Consider the following 20,293-nt stretch of genomic DNA (forward strand, 5'->3'; position numbering starts at 1 on the left):
TATGTATGTATGTATATATATGTATGTATGTATGTATATATATGTATGTATGTATGTATATATATGTATGTATGTATGTATATATATGTATGTATGTATGTATATATATGTATGTATGTATATATATGTATATATATGTATGTATGTATATATATGTATATATATATATATATGTATATATATGTATGTATGTATATATATATATATATGTGTGTATATATATATATATGTATATATATATATTGCTCTCTAAGTATGATTTCTATTTGACTTTAATACTTACTTATTTTCCCTGCTGGAAATCAGTAAAGTTTTAACTTATTTTATCTTCACAGTGATCAGCAAACTTGGCGATGCTAATGTAGCATGCTAACATGCTAAATGCCAGTATGATTGTACGCTAACACGCTACATCGTAGCACGTTAACCGGCTGATTTGTGTTCACATTTATCTACCGAAGGTTTGTGGTCGTAGAAGTGATTTAAAGTGGAAATGAGCTCCCGTGTGTCGCCCCCTGCAGGTTCCTCTGTGTCACTACAAGGAGGCGGTTTTCAGAGACGACGCCCACCGCCGGCTGGTGGAGGCGGTGCAGGCTGACCTCAGGGCCATTTCTGATGACATCACGGAGCGCAACCGCCAACTGGAACTGCCGTATTCGTACCTCTGTCCTGGACGCATCGATAACAGCGTCGCCATTTAAATCTGCTTCTTCTTCATCAGCCAACAATTGTGATTTTGTCTAAAGAACAGCTGGATGTGATTATCAGATATATTCCTGATCAATGAGGTTCATTTTGTACCTCATTTACTCCATAAGACCAGTTTGCTTTTTAACATTTTACTTCTTTGTTGATACTTTTATGTTGTGATATACACCCACAAGTTAGCAATCAGCTGTTAAATTGCTGTTCTTCTACTTTCCTTCAATAACTACTTCACAATCAGACAGTGTGTTTTGGAGATAAAGTAAAATATTGTGGTATCGTGTGCACAAAAATGTTATTTTCATCAGATAATGTATTCTGGCTCATTGACACGTTTATCAAATCAAAATAAACACCGTAATTTCACACATTCATCTGCATTCAGATGAACAGAGCGGGACTTTAAACTTTATTACATTTGAGCGTGTTTTACGTATGTTTATTTCTTACAGGCAGAATATTTGTTTGTTGTGTGTTTATTTGCATTTGCTCAAAAGTCTGAATTCAACAACGGTACTGAAAACTACAGTAAAATGACCAAAAATGGTTGATTTAATCAAATCGGTCATAAGGCTCGAAAACGTGACTGAATGACATGTCAACGCACTTCCATCAAATGTTGAAATAATAAAGAGTCTCAATTAAACACGTGTACATTGTCAACTTCCTGTAAATTGTTTACTTCAACTTGTAATTGAGTTAATTATGTAATTATTTGATTGTAAATATCTTTGTTATCAATAACTATCAACCATCAAATTGTTGATATTTAATAATGAGGAGGGCCAACGTTAGCTCTTATACCAGCACTTGTTCGTCCATGAGCGAAGTTAGCATTTGTTTAGCTAATGTTAGCTCGCAATATCTCTGTTGAGACGTTTTAAATTAATTCAGAGATTAAAAAAAACACCTTTAACGTTAGTAAAAAATAAACCTTGTGAAGGTGTAAAATAAACAGACATGTGTGTGCTAGCTAATAATACCGGCTAGCTAGATGACTAGCATGTAAATTACTGCAGTCGATGTAGCACGCCGTCATTGAGTCCAGTTATAATAAGAGACATTCATTTTATTTTAATAGACTTTTAGTTGGTGGAAGCATCAACACAGATATGAAGGTACAAACTTTAAGTCATCTCTTTAGTTTTTGTTTGAAGATTAGGTAGTCAGTTTAAAAGATAATCGTTTAAATCAAAAAAGCCTCAGTTTGTCTTAGTATAATTTGTGTGTAACTGCTTGGTGAACTAACTCTCTCGTCTCGCTCAAAGTACGTCAGCAACATGGCCGTTAGCTGGTCTGGCTAGCTAGCTAACATAGCTACGTCTCTAAGTGTAATGTTATCTTGATGTGTTTTATCCAGCATCTCTTTTCATCAGCAGGGAAGATAAATAACGAGTGAGACGTCGTGTTCAGTCAAGACAGTCTCAGTTTGTCGTAGTATCGTTTAGTTATTTTGTAAAACAGCTCAGTGAACTAATGCTACATCCCTCGTCGCGCACAATGTACGTCACAAACATGGCCGTTAGCCTGTCTTGCTAGCTAACTTAGCTATGTCATCACTTCCAACACTTTTTGGTGTGTTGTTTTTATCATTACGTATTTATCATTATACTTTCTTAACTTGTAAAATTATCTTTTAAATCGACAGACATCATATGTGTAAATCACGGCACAAATAAAGAATGATTTAATACGTTTTTAGTACGTTTTTTTGGCCAAAATAAATGTTGGTCAACCGGAAAGGGCGGGAGTTAGCCTCTCTATAGGTTATTTGAGACCAGCCGCTGTGTGAGTGGTTTACTTTGAGTTCCTTTAGTCCAATAGCAGCTCAGCTCCAGCAAACGTGTCTCCCCGTGTGGACCAATCAGCGCCGCTCTGACTCCGGCAGCTCCTTTATAAAGCCGCTGTTCCCGCTCACACAGCATTCCGTCTTGATCTGTGAACACAGAACAGACTGACGAACTATAATGGCCAGAACCAAGCAGACCGCCCGTAAATCCACCGGAGGAAAAGCTCCCAGGAAGCAGCTGGCGACCAAAGCTGCCCGTAAGAGCGCCCCGGCCACCGGCGGAGTGAAGAAGCCCCACCGTTACAGGCCCGGTACCGTGGCTCTGAGGGAGATCCGTCGCTACCAGAAGTCCACCGAGCTGCTGATCCGCAAGCTGCCCTTCCAGCGCCTGGTGAGGGAGATCGCTCAGGACTTCAAGACCGACCTGCGCTTCCAGAGCTCCGCCGTCATGGCTCTGCAGGAGTCCAGCGAGGCTTACCTGGTCGGTCTGTTCGAGGACACCAACCTGTGCGCCATCCACGCCAAGAGGGTCACCATCATGCCCAAGGACATCCAGCTGGCCCGCCGCATCCGCGGAGAGAGGGCTTAAACTAACCCCACTGTAGTGACCCACCAACGGCTCTTTTAAGAGCCACACACCCGCCTCTGAGAGCTGTGGGCCTGGGAAACACGTGTTGCACTTACTGAACCTCATTCTACTGTTATCACGGAGATGTCAACAATAGATGAACACATCCAGTTAATCATTCTAGTCAATTGCATGTAAACTATAATCCGGCATGAGTGAGGATATACATGTGTTGTTTACAACTTCATCCAAGTTTTTATACAGCCGACCCGCACGAGGAACATTCACTTTTATACAGTATTTGTATATATTATGTTTTATTAAAACTGAGTAAATATCAAACTTAAACAGTTTAATTATTGTAAGCTAGTATGTTAAGCAAGGTTCCTGTATGTGTTGTGTGCTTTTATTGTGAAGGAGACGGAAGGAGAGAGGAAAGAGTTTCTCAAGGAGTGTGTGACAAGAAGTAAAGTGGCTGCCGTCTTGGCGCTGAACGCAGAGCCCCGTGTTTGTTATTTTATTATTATCCTAAAGTATAGGCGCAACATAAACCCTCGGCTACATTATGTTTATTTTACCCACATTGATTTTAAATGGGGTGGACAAAATAATAAAAAACCGTTGTGGGTATGAACTACATGCTCCCAAATAAACTGTTACAACATACTGTATGCAAGCACATCAGAGCATTAATATATGTATATATAAATATATATAGTCTAAGTATGGGGTCCTTTTCCGAAGCAGATTAAATATTTTGGTTTATAATTAATGTCCCTAAATATGCCATGTAATTTCGTCTTCATGGGTGCTTTTGTAGTATGAAAAATAAATGTATATATTATTTAATTTTTACTTACATTTCTACACTTTTTTTCCGAAAACCATCTTATCTCATGAAGGTGCCAAAAGTATTTAACCATAATTGTATTTGTTACATATGTTAAATATGAATTTGATTACTTATTCAGTATCATTGTGTGTTATAATCATATTTCATTTTTAAATATATCACAATACCCCTAATACGTATATATATATCATTATATATAGTCTTCATCTTTAACTAACGTGCAGGCTCCTTTGTCTAATGCAGTAATATTTTATTTATTTGGATCGAATATATTTTAGTAAATTCCAATTTAACCTGTCATATTTTATTTTGAAATGTGTTTGTGTTTACATTATAACCCGTGTTTCTGTCATGTTGATTCAGAGGGACTTTGCTTTAGTTCCACCACTTACTTTTATCAAACAATACAAAAATACAAAGTAATTTACAGAACAAGAAAGTAAACAAATATGACGGGCAATGTGGAATATATGAACTTCCGGGTTTTATTTTGAAGGCGCAATATCAAGCGGAAGCCTTGTGGTAAATACAGGAACATGACGTGAGCTTATTTCTGATTGGCCGATCACAGATACGCTCACTTTGACCAATCAAAGAGCAGCTTGGTTCGTTTATAAAGCTTCTTCCGGCGTTACGTTAGCAGATCTTTTCTCGAGCTTAACGAAGAAAGAAACAAAATGTCTGGACGAGGAAAGACCGGCGGAAAGGCCAGAGCGAAGGCCAAGACCAGGTCCTCTCGTGCCGGGCTCCAGTTCCCCGTCGGCCGTGTCCACAGACACTTGAGGAAGGGTAACTACGCTCACCGTGTCGGTGCCGGAGCTCCGGTGTACCTGGCGGCGGTGCTGGAGTACCTGACCGCTGAGATCCTGGAGCTGGCTGGGAACGCTGCCCGCGACAACAAGAAGACCAGGATCATCCCCCGTCACCTGCAGCTGGCCGTCCGCAACGACGAGGAGCTCAACAAGCTGCTGGGCGGAGTGACCATCGCTCAGGGCGGCGTGCTGCCCAACATCCAGGCGGTGCTGCTGCCCAAGAAGACCGAGAAGGCCGCCAAGAAGTAGACACCCAAACCGGCTGACTAACAACAACAACAACAACAACAACACAAAGGCTCTTTTAAGAGCCACCCACAAGGAACTACAGAGACGGATTCTTATTTATTGGTACACTACTTATCTGATTAAATGTATCTTAAGCTATTAATGTGATAAATTAGTCTAATAAAAACCCAGTACAAAAACTTTTCCTAAGCTGCGAGATTCATTAATAATCATTTACTATTATGTGCAGAAAGAACAGTTTACGATTTATTGGCACCATAAACTGCATTCACATTTGCTGTAAAATAAAGTTAAATTTTTATACCAGTTCTTATAACTACCAAATATATATATATATTTTTTTTTAAATTCACTACATGGTTCTTTAAATATCAGTTTGTTTACATGTTGATGTATTTAAAAAAAAGAAAAAAACAAGTTTCTGTTAAAGGCTAGAGGGATTTCCTCAGACCAGAGTCGCCCCCTGATGGTCGGTAGAGAGAATGCAGCGTTAAGACGGTCGTCTCCTGGATCAAACGCTGTCGTTTTAATGGGACATTTTGGTGGATGGTCACGGTGCCGTCATACTGTTCCTCAGGCTGCACAGGTTGTTTAATGAGGGATTAGAGGGCGCAACAAATGCCACATGTATCGTCAAAAGGAGTTCATAAAATTTAAAGACGGGTAGAAACGGTCCCCACACATTGTATACTGTGTATTTATATATATTTACATATATAACTTTATGTTCAGTGTGAATGAATCACACGACTGTTGTACAGTTGAGTGAATGTTGCATTCAAGTATAAAGGTTACAGTAAAGAAACAATGTTGCAATACGTTGATGGTTTTTATTTTGCTCAGTATTCTACGGAAGCTCTGAGAGGTCAATGAGGTGATTTAAGAACAGGAACGTTTTGTCAGGATCATCTTTCCTGAAAACAAATTGTGAAACAAAACAAAGCTGTGGCAGATGAAAACATGTAATACTTATTTTGTCCACAAGGGGCTCTAAATCAACTAAAAGCATTCGCCCAGGTCCGTCCTATTCATATTTATACGTTCCCGTTGCATAAGAACTTTATGGGATGGTAATGACTGTTCCAGGTATTAACACACCCTCGAGGTTACCAAGGAAACGGAGAGAATAGATTGTAAAAAAACTATAGATTTTGGTCGCAAAATACAAATCAGCTCCGTGAGGCTGTACTGAGACACAGCACTGCTTTATGCTAGCATGCTAACAGATGATTAGCAGGTATAATAATCGCCACCTAAGTGTAGCATGTTAGCATGCTAACAGATAATTAGCAGAAATAATATTCACTTTCTTAGCTTAACATGCTAACAGAGGTTTAGCAGATACAATGGTCACCATATTAGCTTAACATGTTAGCATGCTAACATTAGCTAATGATCAGTAACCATGAAACCTGTTGATCTGATTATATTACTAACAGACTGATATGCATGTGTTCCTGTAGCGTCTCCTTTTAAACAAAACAAAAACATGATAATACATTAATGTTTCTTCAGTCTCTGTCTTCATAAAGGACAGTTTTATTTTGATCTTCTTCCTGTTTAAATCAAAATGTTTTCAACAGAAACATGAGGCAGCAGGTTCTGTTGAAGGGAAACTTAAAGATGAAGATGTTTCAAGGCCTCTCCTGACTCCTCACTGCTTCCTTATCCTTCCCTCCTTGCGTCCTTGCCCCTTAGCTGGCGGGGTCCACCACCAGGACTTTACACTCCCTCTTGGCGATCTTGTCCAGCGACAGCAGCGACTTGTCCTGCGGCGGCAGGTAGAGCGGCCGACCCACCGGAGAGCCGACAGGGGGGGTGATGGCCCGCCGCTCCATGGCACTGCCTGTCCTGACACACACACACACACACACACACACACACAGTACATTTACTCGAGTACAGAACTTTAACCCTCTGAAGCCAAAAACCCAGACGGGATGGAAATGCATGTTTTATTTAAACAATCGCCAAAACTACACCGTTCATCACAGCCAGGAGCTGTAAAAAGCCTCATTGTTGTCAGATTTTCATAATAATAATAATTTCAGCGGTACCTCATGATATGGGAGCGAGACGGCTGCTGGTGGGAGAAGGACTGGGACCGACCCAGACTGGCCTGGTGTCGGTCCAGCAGGTCTCGAAACGCCGGGCTGGACGGGCTGTTTTTACCTGTGAGGACACGACAACGTTCAACACAGAAACCACGACATCTTCCACCACCAGAAGGAAGCTACGTGATGTTTACACTCCAAGAAGATCTGGAATCTTTGGAAATACTTCAATATAAAATTCAGAGGTTTTTGAACAAATGAACAGGCTTCTAGTTACCTCAAGATTTGTTTGTGTATCTGTAATTATCACAGTATTATTTCATTAAATCAGATGGGAACCATGAAACCAGTTAGAGGTGAATAATAAAGAACCTGTAACCTGCTTCCTGCTCTTTACCTCCATATAGACACCAACAATGTTTCCTCAGAAATAACGCTAATGCTGCTTTGAACATGTTGAAGTCCCAGATATCCAGGATGAGTTCATTACATCATCCAGAGGATTCACTGTGTCAATCAATCCACACGCTGGCTGCTTTACTACAGTTGTATATGAACCCAAAATAAACATTTAGCTGTGATTTAATTGCAATAAACTGATAAAAAAGATGCCGAAATAACTACATAATGATGCCGATTTGTAAAAAGTCTGAATTCATGTTTTGTTAGTTCTCTCCACAAGACGACAAGCAAATAACTTTTAAAATGCTTGTTTTCTGAATGGAGTCTGGATTGATCGGTGCTAGGCTAAGCCAACATTGTAGCTGCTCCATCAACACTCAACACAATGTCATCTGCATATAAATAAGGTCACAATGTTATTGTTTACTCCATAGACAAGCTATTGTTTATTACCATACACAGTTTCGTCCGGTCTCTTTACTAATATCTTTACTTTTTTGCCACCATTTCTGATGCATCCGTCGACTCTTTTTACCTCCTTTCACATTCAAAATGGAGAAACGTAAACAGGAGAGATGTCTTCTTCTTACGTGACAGTGGCCGAGCGTCAGGCGGAGGGTTGGAGACCGAGGCCGTGAACTGGAGCTTTAACTTCATGTGCTGACTCAGCTGCAAAGCGAGAAGACGAGAAGACTTGTGTTGGGTTTCTCTACTCCACCAAAGCCATGTGGAAGCTGGTCGTCGCTGTCTTGGTAATTTTTGCAACCAGTGAACAGGAAGTAACCATATCCGCTCTACGTCACTTCTCCTCAGTCCAGATGTGGTCACTTCCTGTTAACTGGCTGCAAAAATACAAGATGGCGACGGCTAAAATGCCGAACTAGAAGCTTGGTGGTCCAAAAGAAAGAAAGGGGCGGGGCCTCGCCTCTATATTGGGTAACGGTATGACTTTCTTTCAGAGTGGACCCACCTCGTAGAGTCCCGGTTTGAGGATCTGGAACGCCACGCTGAAGGACAGAGTGCTGCCTTTCCGACAGTGACCGAGGTTGCTGAGAGGAGAGTGACAGACCACAGCGGCCAGAGACGCATCGTCAACCTGACCTCGACCTGCACACACACACACACACACACACACACACGATGACATTTAGTGGATGATCTTAGGTCAAAAACGTAGTTCAGAAACCAATAAAATAATTTGTTGAGTATGAAAGCGTTTGAAAAGTTCAAAGATTACAAAAAAAAAAATCAAATTAATAATTTACATCCTTCTACATTAAATCAACGAGCCACAAGAACCAAAACATCAAAGTTATTACGTTTCTGTGTGAAGTTAATGTCACCAAACAAACAAACACCTCACTGACATGAAACTGTTCATCCCATCTAATGGTAACATTTGGTGAATTTAGGAGAAACAAAATGGTAAAATAAATGTTTCCACTAGTCTGAAAGAAGACGTTTTATAGAAGTCTCATAATTGACCAGATGTTTCTGCACGTAAAGTCTTCTCTTCAAATGACAGATAACAAGAGACATGATTTTAACTCAACTTTGTGTATTTCTTATATAGCTTGTTTATAAAATGTCCCGTTTGAGACCCCTCGGTCTCACTGACCCTCTGGGGTCCAGACGAGCCGGACAGCCAGGAAGTCCTGCAGGTTGTTGAGCAGAACGTATTTAACCTTGAAGTGTTCCTTCACCCTCACGGTGCTCGGGCAGCTGGCCGTCATGACGAAGCGAGGCTCGTCCAGACGGATGCTGGGCAACCTGAGGGAGGAAAAGACAGAAGATGATCTGAAGGTGTAGAAACAGACCGTAGATAAGAAGTGGACGTAGTTATGGTGACGTCACTCATTGGTTTGTGGATGTTTTGAAGCCTCGAGGTCGCCGTCTTGTTGTTTTTTAGGAACCAGTGAACAGGAAGTGACCATATCTGGACTGAGGAGGAGTCACGTAGAGACGCCGTATACGTCTCTGGTAGAGACCTGTCAATCACTGTGTAGCCCCGCCCTAAAGCATCCCCTGCTTTATGGTCTGTGTGACTCTAAATGGACCATAATGTACTAAATGAACATCATGCTGTATTGAAGAAGACTTGAAACTAGAGATTGAGACCATAAACTCATGTTTACAATGTTTACTGAGGTAATAAATCAAGAGAGAAGTAGAGTCATTTTCTCATAGACTTCTATGAAAGGATGACCAAAACAACGCCCCCCCCCCCCCGTGTTGTTTTGACCAATATGGGTCATTATAAGGGAACGAAAACACAATAATTCTTATTTTCTGGTGACTATACTCCAGAATTATATCCCATTTCTGCCACTATATCCCCTAAATGTTACACACTGTTCCTTTAACTATAATATAGACACATAGATTTCATGTGAGTGGGACAGACTTTTAAAAGTGGATTTAATTACAAAATATGTCCTTACCTGTAGTGGGTGTAGATACAGTTGGTGAAAGGCATCTTGGTAGTTGACCACTGCACCACAGCGACCAGGGGAACCTCCAGCCCCTGAACATAAAACAACACACACACACACACACACACACACGCACACGCACAGTGATGAGATAAAGGAAACACTTTGACCACAAGGGGAGTTGATGTATAAGTTCATTAATGTTTAATGATAAAACGCTGCAGTCGAGTCTGAAACATTTAATATCAACCAAAACACACAATCAGTCCATTAAGTTTACTTTTTCATAATCAATTGATTAACTTTTGTTATCGACATTTCATGGTTGAAAATGGCTCAAAACTGCATCCACTGTTTTAAATCAGACCTAATCTGTGAAGGCTGATGACTGATGGCTGATTATCTGGCGATTTCAATGTGCACTATGTTGTTTGATTTGTCTCATTTAGCAGCTGGCTAGTTAGCTAGCTAACGTTAGCTTGCTAATCCCGCCACGTTTTAATGCTAACGTTCTGGGGCGAAATGGTAGAGCTACAGAGACTCTCAGGAAGAAGTTTTTAAAGGCACACGCTTTAGCGAGTGTTATGAAAGTAAGCTATTATCATTAGCTTCATGTCAATTTAATGTATTATAGACTTATAACAAGCAAACAAACAGCTAGTATGCCGTTGTCATTAGCTAGCTAACGTTACAACGTTGTTTTAACGCCGATTTGTGCACCACAGTCCCACATTTAACAGTTCACTTGTTACCGCTCCTCTACCGCATGAGCGCCGGTCTGCTAGCCAAAAGAGCACCGCTATTGTGTTGTATTAACGCCATAAATGACCACTGACGACGTATCGGGGTCTTGAAGGGTTGTCCCACTTCTGAGAGGAAGATTTCAACCCTTGTAACTCTGTTCTGAGGGGCAAGTTGAAAACAATGGGTAGGGGTAAAAATAAGAAATGGCATTGGCCCGCAGGCTCAGACATGTACACTTAAATACTGTTTGTTCATGTTCTTTCAAAACACAGAAGTAACACATTAAGTGTAAAATACTTTTGCAGTTTCTGCAAACTGCAATCAAATATTTCCTGAAATATAAAGAAAAGCAGCAAGTTTGCAGCAGAGTTCTTTTTAGTGTCACAATATTTGGATTTATGGATTTCTAAGCATATTCAACCTTTGTTTAACCAGGACAGCCTGGTCGAGATATTAATCCAACAGAAAACACCAAATATTGTCATGTCAGAAGGTATAATGAAAACAAAATGCAACTGTGACATAATAGATCACATTCTAGAAACAACCTAAAGTACCTTTAAAACAATCACACAAACATGTTCAAACCTCGTTGGAGTCGTCTTCCGGCATGTCGTTGAGATGCAACTGGAACAGGAAGTCGTGCTCCTCCAAAGCGCTGAGCATGCTGGGAAGGCGGGAGGCCAGGCTGTCCACCCTGCAGAAAGACGCCATGCCAACCTCACCTGACTGGTGGCTGCAGAGCAGGAGAGGAAGCAGTTTGAGCTTCATCAGATCAAAACCATCAAACTCGTGCAGATAGAGAGTTTTAAAGAAGGTAGCTGAACGTAACGCAATGAAAAGTGACGTAACAGATGGTAATGTAACATAAAGTAACAGAAGATAACGTAACACAATATAACGTGACGGAACATAATGTAACAAAAGATAACAGAACAGTCTATCATGTTACATTATATTTGGAACCCAGAACAGAACAACACAATATAATGTGAGAGAACGTAATGTAACAAAGGTAACTTAAAAAACATCACGTAACAGAACATAATAAAATATAATGTGACAGAAAACATGAATCAAAGGTAACAGAACATAACGGAACATAATATAACAGCCTACACATCTCAAGGATATAGGAAGTCCAGTTTCAGCTTTTGCTTCAGACTGTTTTCAACTTCTGGAGCAAGAACTGAACTTCTGAGTCACCCAGAATCTGATAGGTATTTTATTCTTGCTTTAACTAAGTTGTCTTTATAGCTATACTAAGGCTTGCCTCAGTGGTGATTGGACTGAGTTTCTGCCTGTCTGAGGAGGTGTGATTTAGTCTCAGCTGCTGAATAGCTTTGCTAATTGCAAGGAAGGAGCCTACACTCCTGGCAGACAATCAGTAGATTGCTGTCCTTAAGCACTTCTGTAGGCTGGAAGCTTCAGCTTTCAAGCGTCTGGCAAAGGAAGGCTAGGGCGAACAAAGGCAACAAGGCGACTTTTTCAAGCCCGACTTCGTCAAGCTAAGACTTCTCGAACGTGTAGATACCGCATTTTTATTGTTCAAACCATGTGTTTGCATCCGATTTCGGTCCTCTCTTCTGCTCGGTGGTCACGTAGACATTGGGCCACTCCCAGGTGCCGTGACCCCGCTAACCTCATTTATCCTACTCTCTCAGCTCACATTGAGCAAGTGGTACCGGGGGGGCCCTGGAATTGCCAGTCGGCAGTGCCGAAAGCTGAGTTTATCTCGGGCTACGCTTCCTTGCTCTCGCTCAGCTTTCTTGCTCTAACTGAGACCTGGATCACGCCAGAAAATACCACCACACCTGCAGCTCTGTCAGAAGTGTACTCTTTCTCTCACACTCCCAGAGCTGCGAGGCGGGGTGGTGGTACTGGCTTGCTAATTTCCCCAAAATGGAAATACACTCTTGTCTCGGTTCCTCAGTTCTCCCCGTCCTCTTTCGAATTTCATGGGGTTACTGTCACTTATCCAGTCAAGCTCACCATTGCTGTTGTGTATCGCCCACCAGGCCCTCTTGGTGAGTTCTTGGAAGATCTCGACACATTAGTCTCACACTTCCATGATGATGGCTCCGCACTCATCCTACTCGGAGACTTTAACATCCAGACTGATAAATTAGAACCGCTTCTTTCCTTCCTCTCCTCTTTTGACCTTTACCCCACCTCTTCTCCTCCTACCCACAAGGCTGGCAACCAGCTGGATCTTATCTTCACTAGACACTGTTCTACTGCTAACCTCTCCGTCACTCCCCTCCAGCTCTCTGACCACTATTTCATGTCTTACTCCCTCTCCCTCTCCTCTCCCCCCGTACTTCCACCACCTACCCACATGGTTTCTACCCGTAGTCATCTCCGCTCCCTCTCCCCGGCTGATCTTTCATCTTCTGTTACCTCTGCTCTCCCTGACCCTGAAGCCTTCTCTCTCCTATCCCCTGATATTGCTACTGATCTTCTCCTCTCCACCCTTTCCTCTTCTTTGGACAACCTCTGTCCCTTCACTTCCAGGCCTGCACGGCCAACCCCACCTGCCCCATGGCTGTCGGACTCCGTGCGTAATGACAGACGGAGCCTAAGAGAGGCTGAGCGTAAATGGAGAAAAGGCAAACTCCCGGGGGACCTTCTTAACTTCCAAGCTTTTCTTTCCACTTTTTCCACCACTCTATCTACTGCTAAAGCTGCTTTCTTTCGCTCCAAAATCCTAACCTCTGCTTCCAATCCTAAAAAACTCTTCGAAACTTTCTCTTCACTCCTCCAACCCCCACCCCCTCCTCCTACTTCCTCCCTTCTCCCTGACGATTTCGCCAACTTCTTTGACAAGAAGGTAAACGATATCAGATCCTCCTCTCAGCCCCCCTGTCCACTCTCTCCCTGTCCACCCTCTCCCTGTCCACCCTCTCCCTCTCTACCATCTCCAGCTCTTCCCCCACAGCTCTCCCTCCCCTCTCCATGCCCCATCTTACCCTATCTTGCTCCCCTCTCCCCTAACGAGGTCCTCAACCTTGTTACATCTAACCGCCCCACCACGTGCTCCCTTGACCCGATCCCCTCCCCTCTTCTTCAGTCTATTGCGACTGAACTCCTTCCTTTTCTCACCCACCTCATGAACACATCTCTTGTTTCAGGATGCTTTCCCACGGCTTTCAAGACTGCTAGAGTCACCCCCCTTCTGAAGAAACCATCACTTGACCCCTCTGATGTCAAGAACTTCAGACCGGTGTCTCTTCTACCCTTTCTTTCCAAAACACTTGAACGTGCTGTTTTTACTCAACTATCCTCCTATCTCCACCAAAACAACCTCTTGGACCCTCACCAGTCCGGGTTCAAAGTGGGTCACTCGACTGAGACAGCCCTCCTTGCGGTGACGGAGTCGATTCACGCAGCGAGATCTAACTCTCTCTCCTCTGTCCTGATTCTCCTGGACCTGTCTGCGGCATTTGACACTGTTAACCACCAGATCCTCCTATCCACCCTCGAGGGGATGGGCGTTTCAGGCTCTGCACTCTCCCTGTTTGCATCCTACCTGACAGGTCGATCCTACCAGGTGTCATGGAGGGGCTCTGTGTCGGAACCACGCATGCTGACTACGGGGGTTCCACAAGGCTCAGTCCTGGGCCCCCTTCTCTTCTCGCTCTACACATCTCTGGGTTCTGTTATTCGCTTGCATGACTTCTCTTACCATTGTTATGCCGATGACACCCAGCTGGTCTCGTCATCTCCCCCCGGGGACACTCAAGTGGAGGCACGCATCGCTGCGTGCTTGGCTGACATCTCGAAGTGGATGACGACACACCACCTCAAGCTCAACCTGGACAAAACCGAGCTACTGTTCCTCCCGGGGAAGGGTTGCCCGCACCGAGACCTGTCCATCACCATTGATGATACCGTGGTGATGCCAACTCGGACTGCGAGAAACCTGGGTGTGACCCTGGATAACCAACTGTCGTTCTTAGCTAACATTGCATCGGTTACACGCTCCTGCAGATTCCTGCTCTACAACATCAGGAGGATTCGCCCCTTCCTCACTGATGAGACGGCGCAGGTGCTAATCCAGGCTCTTGTCATCTCCCGCCTGGACTACTCCAACTCACTACTTGCCGGAGCCCCGGCATCGGCCATCAGACCTCTAGAGTTTGTCCAGAAAGCTGCAGCTCGCCTGGTGATCAATCGCCCCAAGTTCTCCCACACAACTTGCCTTCTCCGTTCTCTACACTGGCTCCCTGTAAGAGCCCGCATCCAGTTTAAGACTCTGGTGCTAGCCTACAGGGCAGTGAAAGGAACAGCTCCTTCCTATCTCCAGGCCATGGTCAAGCCCTACACCCCAGCCTGACCACTTCGCTCTGCTACCTCGGGGCGACTGGTTGCCCCGTCGCTCAGAGGTCCCTGCGGCCGATCGACCCGGTCGTGGCTGTTTTCTGTCCTGGCCCCACAGTGGTGGAATGAACTCCCCACTGACGTCAGGACGGCAGAGTCGCTGCCCATCTTTCGGCGCAGGCTGAAAACTCACCTCTTCAAGAAGTACTACCCTTCCGCTTAGCACTTACTTAGCATCTATTGTATTCATACTAGCTTATTGCACTTATTGTTTTTATATTAGTTTGTGGCACTTATTGCATTCGTTTGTTTCTGCACTGTATGTTGGCTCTGGTTTATGCTCTTAGATGCTTGTTTGAGGAAAGGACATGCACTTATTACTTCTGGTGACTAGTTCTCTCGAAAACCGATGTTGAATACACTTATTGTAAGTCGCTTTGGATAAAAGCGTCTGCTAAATGACTGTAATGTAATAACAAAATGTGATGTAACAGAAAGTGAGGAAACTCACATCAAGTAACGCAGCTTAATGAACGCATTGTTGTGGAACATCATGACAACATGATGTAATGTAGACACCAACACAACACATAATGTGATGGAACCTAACATCTTGATGATGTCATTGTTATCAAATTAATACGTCACATAGATATAAACACACATAAAGGACATAGAATCATAACGTTAACGTACCTCTACACCAGTCATACGTGACATAATGTAACAGGTCAGAACTGGACTTCTCATGCGTGTACGTACCTCACATTGTCCACCAGCAGCACGGAGCCGTCTGGCATCATGGGAAGGTAGGAGGCGTTGAGGTTTGGTAAAATACGAACATCCCGAACACACACCTCCTCCTGAGAAGACTCGTTCAACACTGAGAGGAGGAGAAGGAACGATTTGTTCAAACCTCATTTATATGTATGTTCTATATAATATTTAGCAATTTATTTGATACTGCAGCTGAATTTTAGTCGCTTAATTGTAAACTATTAGAGATTTAACATAATAACAGATTCAAAACTATTACAAAAGCTTAGATATGAATGATCAGTGCATTTCTGAGACAGTACAGATGTTTAGAGTGTTTGTATGAGTTCCCCTACAGTAGATGGAGTAATGTTGTGCTGTGGACGTATTCTAGGCTCCTAAAGAATCTATCTGAGTCATATTTAGAACATCTTCACCTCTTTATCTTTGTGGAAATGTGAGGAATTTAAGTTTTAAAGCTCCTAATTATGGATATAATGTGATACAGTATATTTACTTGTAGGAGTCTGGTCATTTCATGCATTAAGTGTCTGTGAGAGGGGGAGGAATGTGCTGGAGCGGGGGTTGTGTGAAAGTGGCTGGCTGAGGTGTTAACATCAGGGCAATGGGACATAGGCCCAGGTGGGGCTTGTTGGACTTCAGCCAATCAATGAGCTGATCGATGAGCTGAGGAATGTAACTTTGAGGGGACAAAAGGTTTGAAGCTCTGGGGGATCTTCAGATCTTCTGCTGGCTCGGATTGGATCTCACCTTTCATTTTATATATAGGTTTGTTTTGTTAATAATTGTGTGATTCGGTTTGTAACTGTCTGTATCTGTTTTTATGCTTCTTGGATAATAAATCCATTTGATTTTTACTTTAACCTGCTGTTGTGTTTTGGAGCCGATTGAGAGCACATGGCTGCAAGGGGGGGGGGCGATTTCTCCCTGTGTCCAGAAGTTATGGCCATAACAGAACTGAAGCTGTTATCTCTGCTCTCTTCAAACACACCAGACTCCCTTCACAGAAACATCATTCTGCCTCTCAGGACACAGCAGTTTGTTTGTGTTGTTGAGAGACTTTGGTGTTTTAAAGATTTATTTTAGGGACAAGTTAACCACACGCCTCCAATGAATGAATGTTTTGGTGGAGCTGGAGTTAGCTTCTCTTCTTTTTTTTCTCCAAACAGAAAAGGTAAGTCACACAACAGCCATTAACTCCTGAGAGGTAGAATGGTGTTTCTGTGAATGGTCTGGTATGTTTGAAGAGAGCAGAGATAACGGCTTCATATCCACTACTTCAAATCCCTTAATAACTGTGACTCGATGACGAATAATCTCCGAACCTTTGAGGATGGCGAGGTGCCTCCCAGAGACGGTCATCTGCTTACAGCGGACGGTGGGCGGCGGCAGGACGGTCAGAGTGGTGCTCACTGTGGACGGGAACAACCAGACGATTGTTAAAATGCAGAATAACTAACCAACGATCGTTTACATTATCATCATTTAGTGTCTGAAATGTAAAAGAAAAATGAGTTTCAAGGTCTTCAAATATCTTGTTTTGTGCAACCAACGTTCCAAAACCCCCAAAATATTCAGTTTACAATCAAACAGCAGCAGATCCTCTCATCTGAGAAGCTGCAACCAGAGAATATCTGGAATTCTTTTTCACCATCTGTGTTTGAAAAATGACTAAAACGATTAATTGATGAGCAAAATAGTTGATATTTAGTTTTTCTGTCAATATTCCTTCAGTGTTTTACACCAACTCAGAGGTTTCTTTCCATCTTTTAGCATGTGATGTTGAGATATTTAGGAGGCATTTGTTGTTTTTTCTTTTTCTTTGTTGTGCTTTAAACTAAACATTTGAGGACAAATTTCCTCTTTTTTGTCAGTGACCTTTGATACGCCAACGTTTTATTATTTTAGGTCTTCTTCCAGGTAAGACAACATTTTACGAGTGGTTGAGAGAACCCTTAAAGTACGCATGACTATCATATGATCAAGGTTAGATTCTTCCATGTTTTAGAATAATTATAATGTTTGGATTATAGAGAAATACTACTAATCCATGCAGACTGTCTATAACAAGTGGACGAAGTCGTCTTTAGTTTGTGGGCTGATGTTTTGAAGCCTCGAATTCGTCATTGTGGCCGTCGCCATCTTGGTGTTTTTGCAACCAGTGAACAGGAAGTGACGATATATGGACTGAGGAGGAGTGATGTATAGACGCTGTATACGTCTCTGGTAGAGACCTGTCAATCACCGGGTGTGTGTTGTACCCTGAGCTTTGAAGGTGTTCAGGTCGTGTCTGAAGGTGTGTGTCGGCTCTCGTTGCTGCAGGACGCTCAGGTAGCCGAGCTCCTGCACCTCCGCTTTCTCTGCCTCCTTCTTCCACACCGTCACCATCACCTGAACACACACAGAAGAAAAAACACTTTATTGAGTCTTGCGTCTCCATAATGTTGTAGCTCTGGAAAAATTACACGAAGCCTTGGATCACCATTTTGTGGATCACTTTCACACTTTTCCAAACGCCCTGAATTTGATTTAGTTGCTCCTGACCTTGACTTTCAGGGTGCTGACGGGGAGTTTGTCCAGAGAGACGGTGAGGGGGAAGATCACTTCATCCGTCAAAACCACCGGCTCGTCCAGAGGAGACTGAAGACACAGACACGCTGATTAAAAATCAGCATTATCAATAAATAAAGAAGAGCTGCGTTGATGTCTGATAAGATACAACGAAGTTAAGTTGGCGACTCAATACTATATGCAGGTCAATGTCAACAATTAGAAACTCATTCTGTAAGCGAGGGGGGCGGGGCTTAGCTAAGGGTCAATTAGCACTAAACAAAGTACAGATGAGGATGATTGGGAACGTCATTTGTGTTGTAGGTTTTTGGTCATACTTTGATACCTGATGGTGGCGCTGGATGAATTGTAAAGGGATCACCATGTTATTGATTCATCCTGTGGGGAGCATGAATGTGCCAAACTTCATAGAAATCGATTTGGTATATGTTGAAATAATAAGTCTGCCGTGCTCACATCCAAGCTCTTAATAACTAACTAGTTCATGGACTTGCTGCCCTCCTACCAACAGTACAGTAATGCTGCTGTACCTGAACAGGTGCCCTGCGGAACTCCCTCGCCGCCGTCCCCGATGAGTTGTGTATGAGCAGCGGCTTGCAGTCCCTGAAGCTCCGACACCGGGAGTCCACCCGGCGGCCGAGCGCTGCGATGGCCGCCTCCGCCGCCGCGATGTAGTCGTCCTCGCCATCCTCGTTGGCCTCGTCCCCGCTGCTCTGGTAGTCGTGGTGATGATGGCCTCGATGGCGGCTGCTTTCACCCGGACTCACGCTGGCCACGGCGCACAGAGAGCCGGCCAGCTCCCTCCACGCCCGGCTGCTGGCCGACTCCGTCCCAAAACCGGCCGCGGTGCCATCAGCGCCCACTGCTGGAAAATCATGTGTACATAATACAATGCTTGAGAGAACCTTCATTGGCTCCAGTCGCTCCATAAACCTTGACCCCTTATTAGTTCTCTGCTTAGCCTGGTTTGGTCCAATTTATGGGACAGTTTTAGTCCTGGTTTGGTCCATTTTTCTTTTGTGTATTAACCCTGGTTTGGTCCAATGTTTAACACTGTTTTAGTCCTGGTTTGGTCCAGATTATTAGTGTTTTAGTGCTGGTTTGGTCCAATATTCTGTGGGGTTCTGTCCTTGGTATAGTCCAGTATTCTCTGGTGCTTTAGCCCTCATTAGGTGCAACGTTCTCCAGTGATTTAGCTCTAGTTTGCTTCAGTATTCATTTGAACTTCCACCCTTCTTTGGTCAAATATTCATTACATGTGTAGCTTTGATTTGGTCCAATAGGCCTGTTATTATGCCATGAGGGGGATCAGCAGTATGAACAACACTTCACCATCATTTTACGACACATGGTCCATTTTTCTTCATTCATTTCGGATGGAAAACATAATTTTCATTAAAAAAACAATATTTTCTCTGCTGGTTCAAACTGCATTTTTTCAATTGTAAAACACATTGTTCAAGGGCTTTAAGATTAGAGTGACTTTTTATCAGATTTCCTCTTGTATCGTGTTTATTTGAACAAATAAATCCAAATCTGTGTTACACTTCATAGGTTACATAGAATAATATTAATCCTGACAATAACATTGGGTTGTGTGTTGTACTTTGACTCTGGTACAAATAACAGAGTCTCCATGAATCTGCATAGGCACATTCTCCATCTGAAGGTCTTGCCTTTGATTCCCCTGCACATGAAGAAACCTTTATATAATATTTATCATAAGGGTTCTTTCTCCCCTCCTCCCTCCCATCCAGAGCTGGTTGGATACCCACCTTACCGGGCCCAGCCTCGGTCGGAGTCGCCCCCGCGTCCCTGCAGCGCAGCACCAGGAGGAAGCGGACCGTCTCTCCCAGGTAGAGGTGACTCCTGCGGGGCAGCGTGCGGTAGCGGGCCGGGTCCGACAGGTCGGTGATGGGCACCGCCGGGAAATACATGAAGTACTCACACTGCGACTCCATCATCTGCACCATGGCGACGACGGGAGGAGGCTGCGCGAGCAAGGACCGGAGTCAGC

The 20,293-nt window shown here is 43.3% G+C and overlaps 4 protein-coding genes across 6 annotated transcripts in view; 3 read left to right on the top strand and 1 right to left on the bottom strand.

Annotated features, from left to right (window-relative positions):
• LOC116398113 (arachidonate 15-lipoxygenase B) overlaps positions 1 to 1,351 on the top strand; it is a 19,037-nt gene extending 17,686 nt beyond the window's left edge. The window contains exon 15 of the mRNA XM_031874166.1: positions 522 to 1,351. Within this exon, the coding sequence (XP_031730026.1) occupies positions 522 to 701 (180 nt within the window). The 3' untranslated portion in view covers positions 702 to 1,351. The remainder of the gene's footprint in view (positions 1 to 521) is intronic.
• Positions 1,352 to 2,616: 1,265 nt separating this feature from the next.
• On the top strand, positions 2,617 to 3,331 carry LOC116398138 (histone H3). Its single transcript, XM_031874202.1, has one exon. The coding sequence runs from the start codon at positions 2,673 to 2,675 to the stop codon at positions 3,081 to 3,083; it is 411 nt and encodes a 136-aa protein (XP_031730062.1). The 5' UTR covers positions 2,617 to 2,672; the 3' UTR covers positions 3,084 to 3,331.
• A 1,221-nt stretch (positions 3,332 to 4,552) lies between these two features.
• On the top strand, positions 4,553 to 5,155 carry LOC116398115 (histone H2A-like). Its single transcript, XM_031874171.1, has one exon. It carries the CDS (start codon positions 4,593 to 4,595, stop codon positions 4,974 to 4,976), a length of 384 nt encoding a protein of 127 aa, XP_031730031.1. The 5' UTR covers positions 4,553 to 4,592; the 3' UTR covers positions 4,977 to 5,155.
• A 636-nt stretch (positions 5,156 to 5,791) lies between these two features.
• On the bottom strand, positions 5,792 to 20,293 carry LOC116398114 (microtubule-associated protein 11-like). Of its 3 annotated transcripts, none has more exons than XM_031874169.1 (13): positions 20,057 to 20,293; positions 18,807 to 19,138; positions 18,250 to 18,345; positions 17,967 to 18,096; positions 17,031 to 17,117; positions 15,691 to 15,811; positions 11,197 to 11,344; positions 9,874 to 9,956; positions 9,051 to 9,202; positions 8,403 to 8,539; positions 8,023 to 8,101; positions 7,034 to 7,148; positions 5,792 to 6,827 (listed from the first exon to the last, which is right to left on the bottom strand). In XM_031874169.1, exons 1-13 carry the CDS (start codon positions 20,247 to 20,249, stop codon positions 6,671 to 6,673), a joined length of 1,830 nt encoding a protein of 609 aa, XP_031730029.1. In that variant the 5' UTR covers positions 20,250 to 20,293; the 3' UTR covers positions 5,792 to 6,670. The 3 variants fall into 3 exon arrangements, with proteins under 3 accessions (XP_031730029.1, XP_031730030.1, XP_031730028.1); XM_031874170.1 differs by having other exon boundaries at positions 5,792 to 6,822; positions 18,807 to 19,141; XM_031874168.1 differs by having other exon boundaries at positions 18,807 to 19,141.

This window comes from Anarrhichthys ocellatus, unplaced genomic scaffold, assembly GCF_004355925.1.
Source record: "Anarrhichthys ocellatus isolate YVR2014 unplaced genomic scaffold, GSC_Weel_1.0 scaffold78, whole genome shotgun sequence".
NCBI lineage: Eukaryota > Metazoa > Chordata > Actinopteri > Perciformes > Anarhichadidae > Anarrhichthys > Anarrhichthys ocellatus.

Excerpts from the sequence above, each read along its gene's own strand:
- LOC116398114 (XM_031874168.1), bottom strand. The coding sequence starts at position 20,249 with ATGGTGCAGATGATGGAGTCGCAGTGTGAGTACTTCATGTATTTCCCG. Across the intron at positions 19,142-20,056 it reads TCCGACCGAGGCTGGGCCCG|CAGTGGGCGCTGATGGCACC; the intron begins GTAAGGTGGGTA and ends ATGATTTTCCAG. Across the intron at positions 9,203-9,873 it reads TGTATCTACACCCACTACAG|GTTGCCCAGCATCCGTCTGG; the intron begins GTAAGGACATAT and ends TTCCTCCCTCAG.
- LOC116398138 (XM_031874202.1), top strand. The coding sequence starts at position 2,673 with ATGGCCAGAACCAAGCAGACCGCCCGTAAATCCACCGGAGGAAAAGCT.
- LOC116398115 (XM_031874171.1), top strand. The coding sequence starts at position 4,593 with ATGTCTGGACGAGGAAAGACCGGCGGAAAGGCCAGAGCGAAGGCCAAG.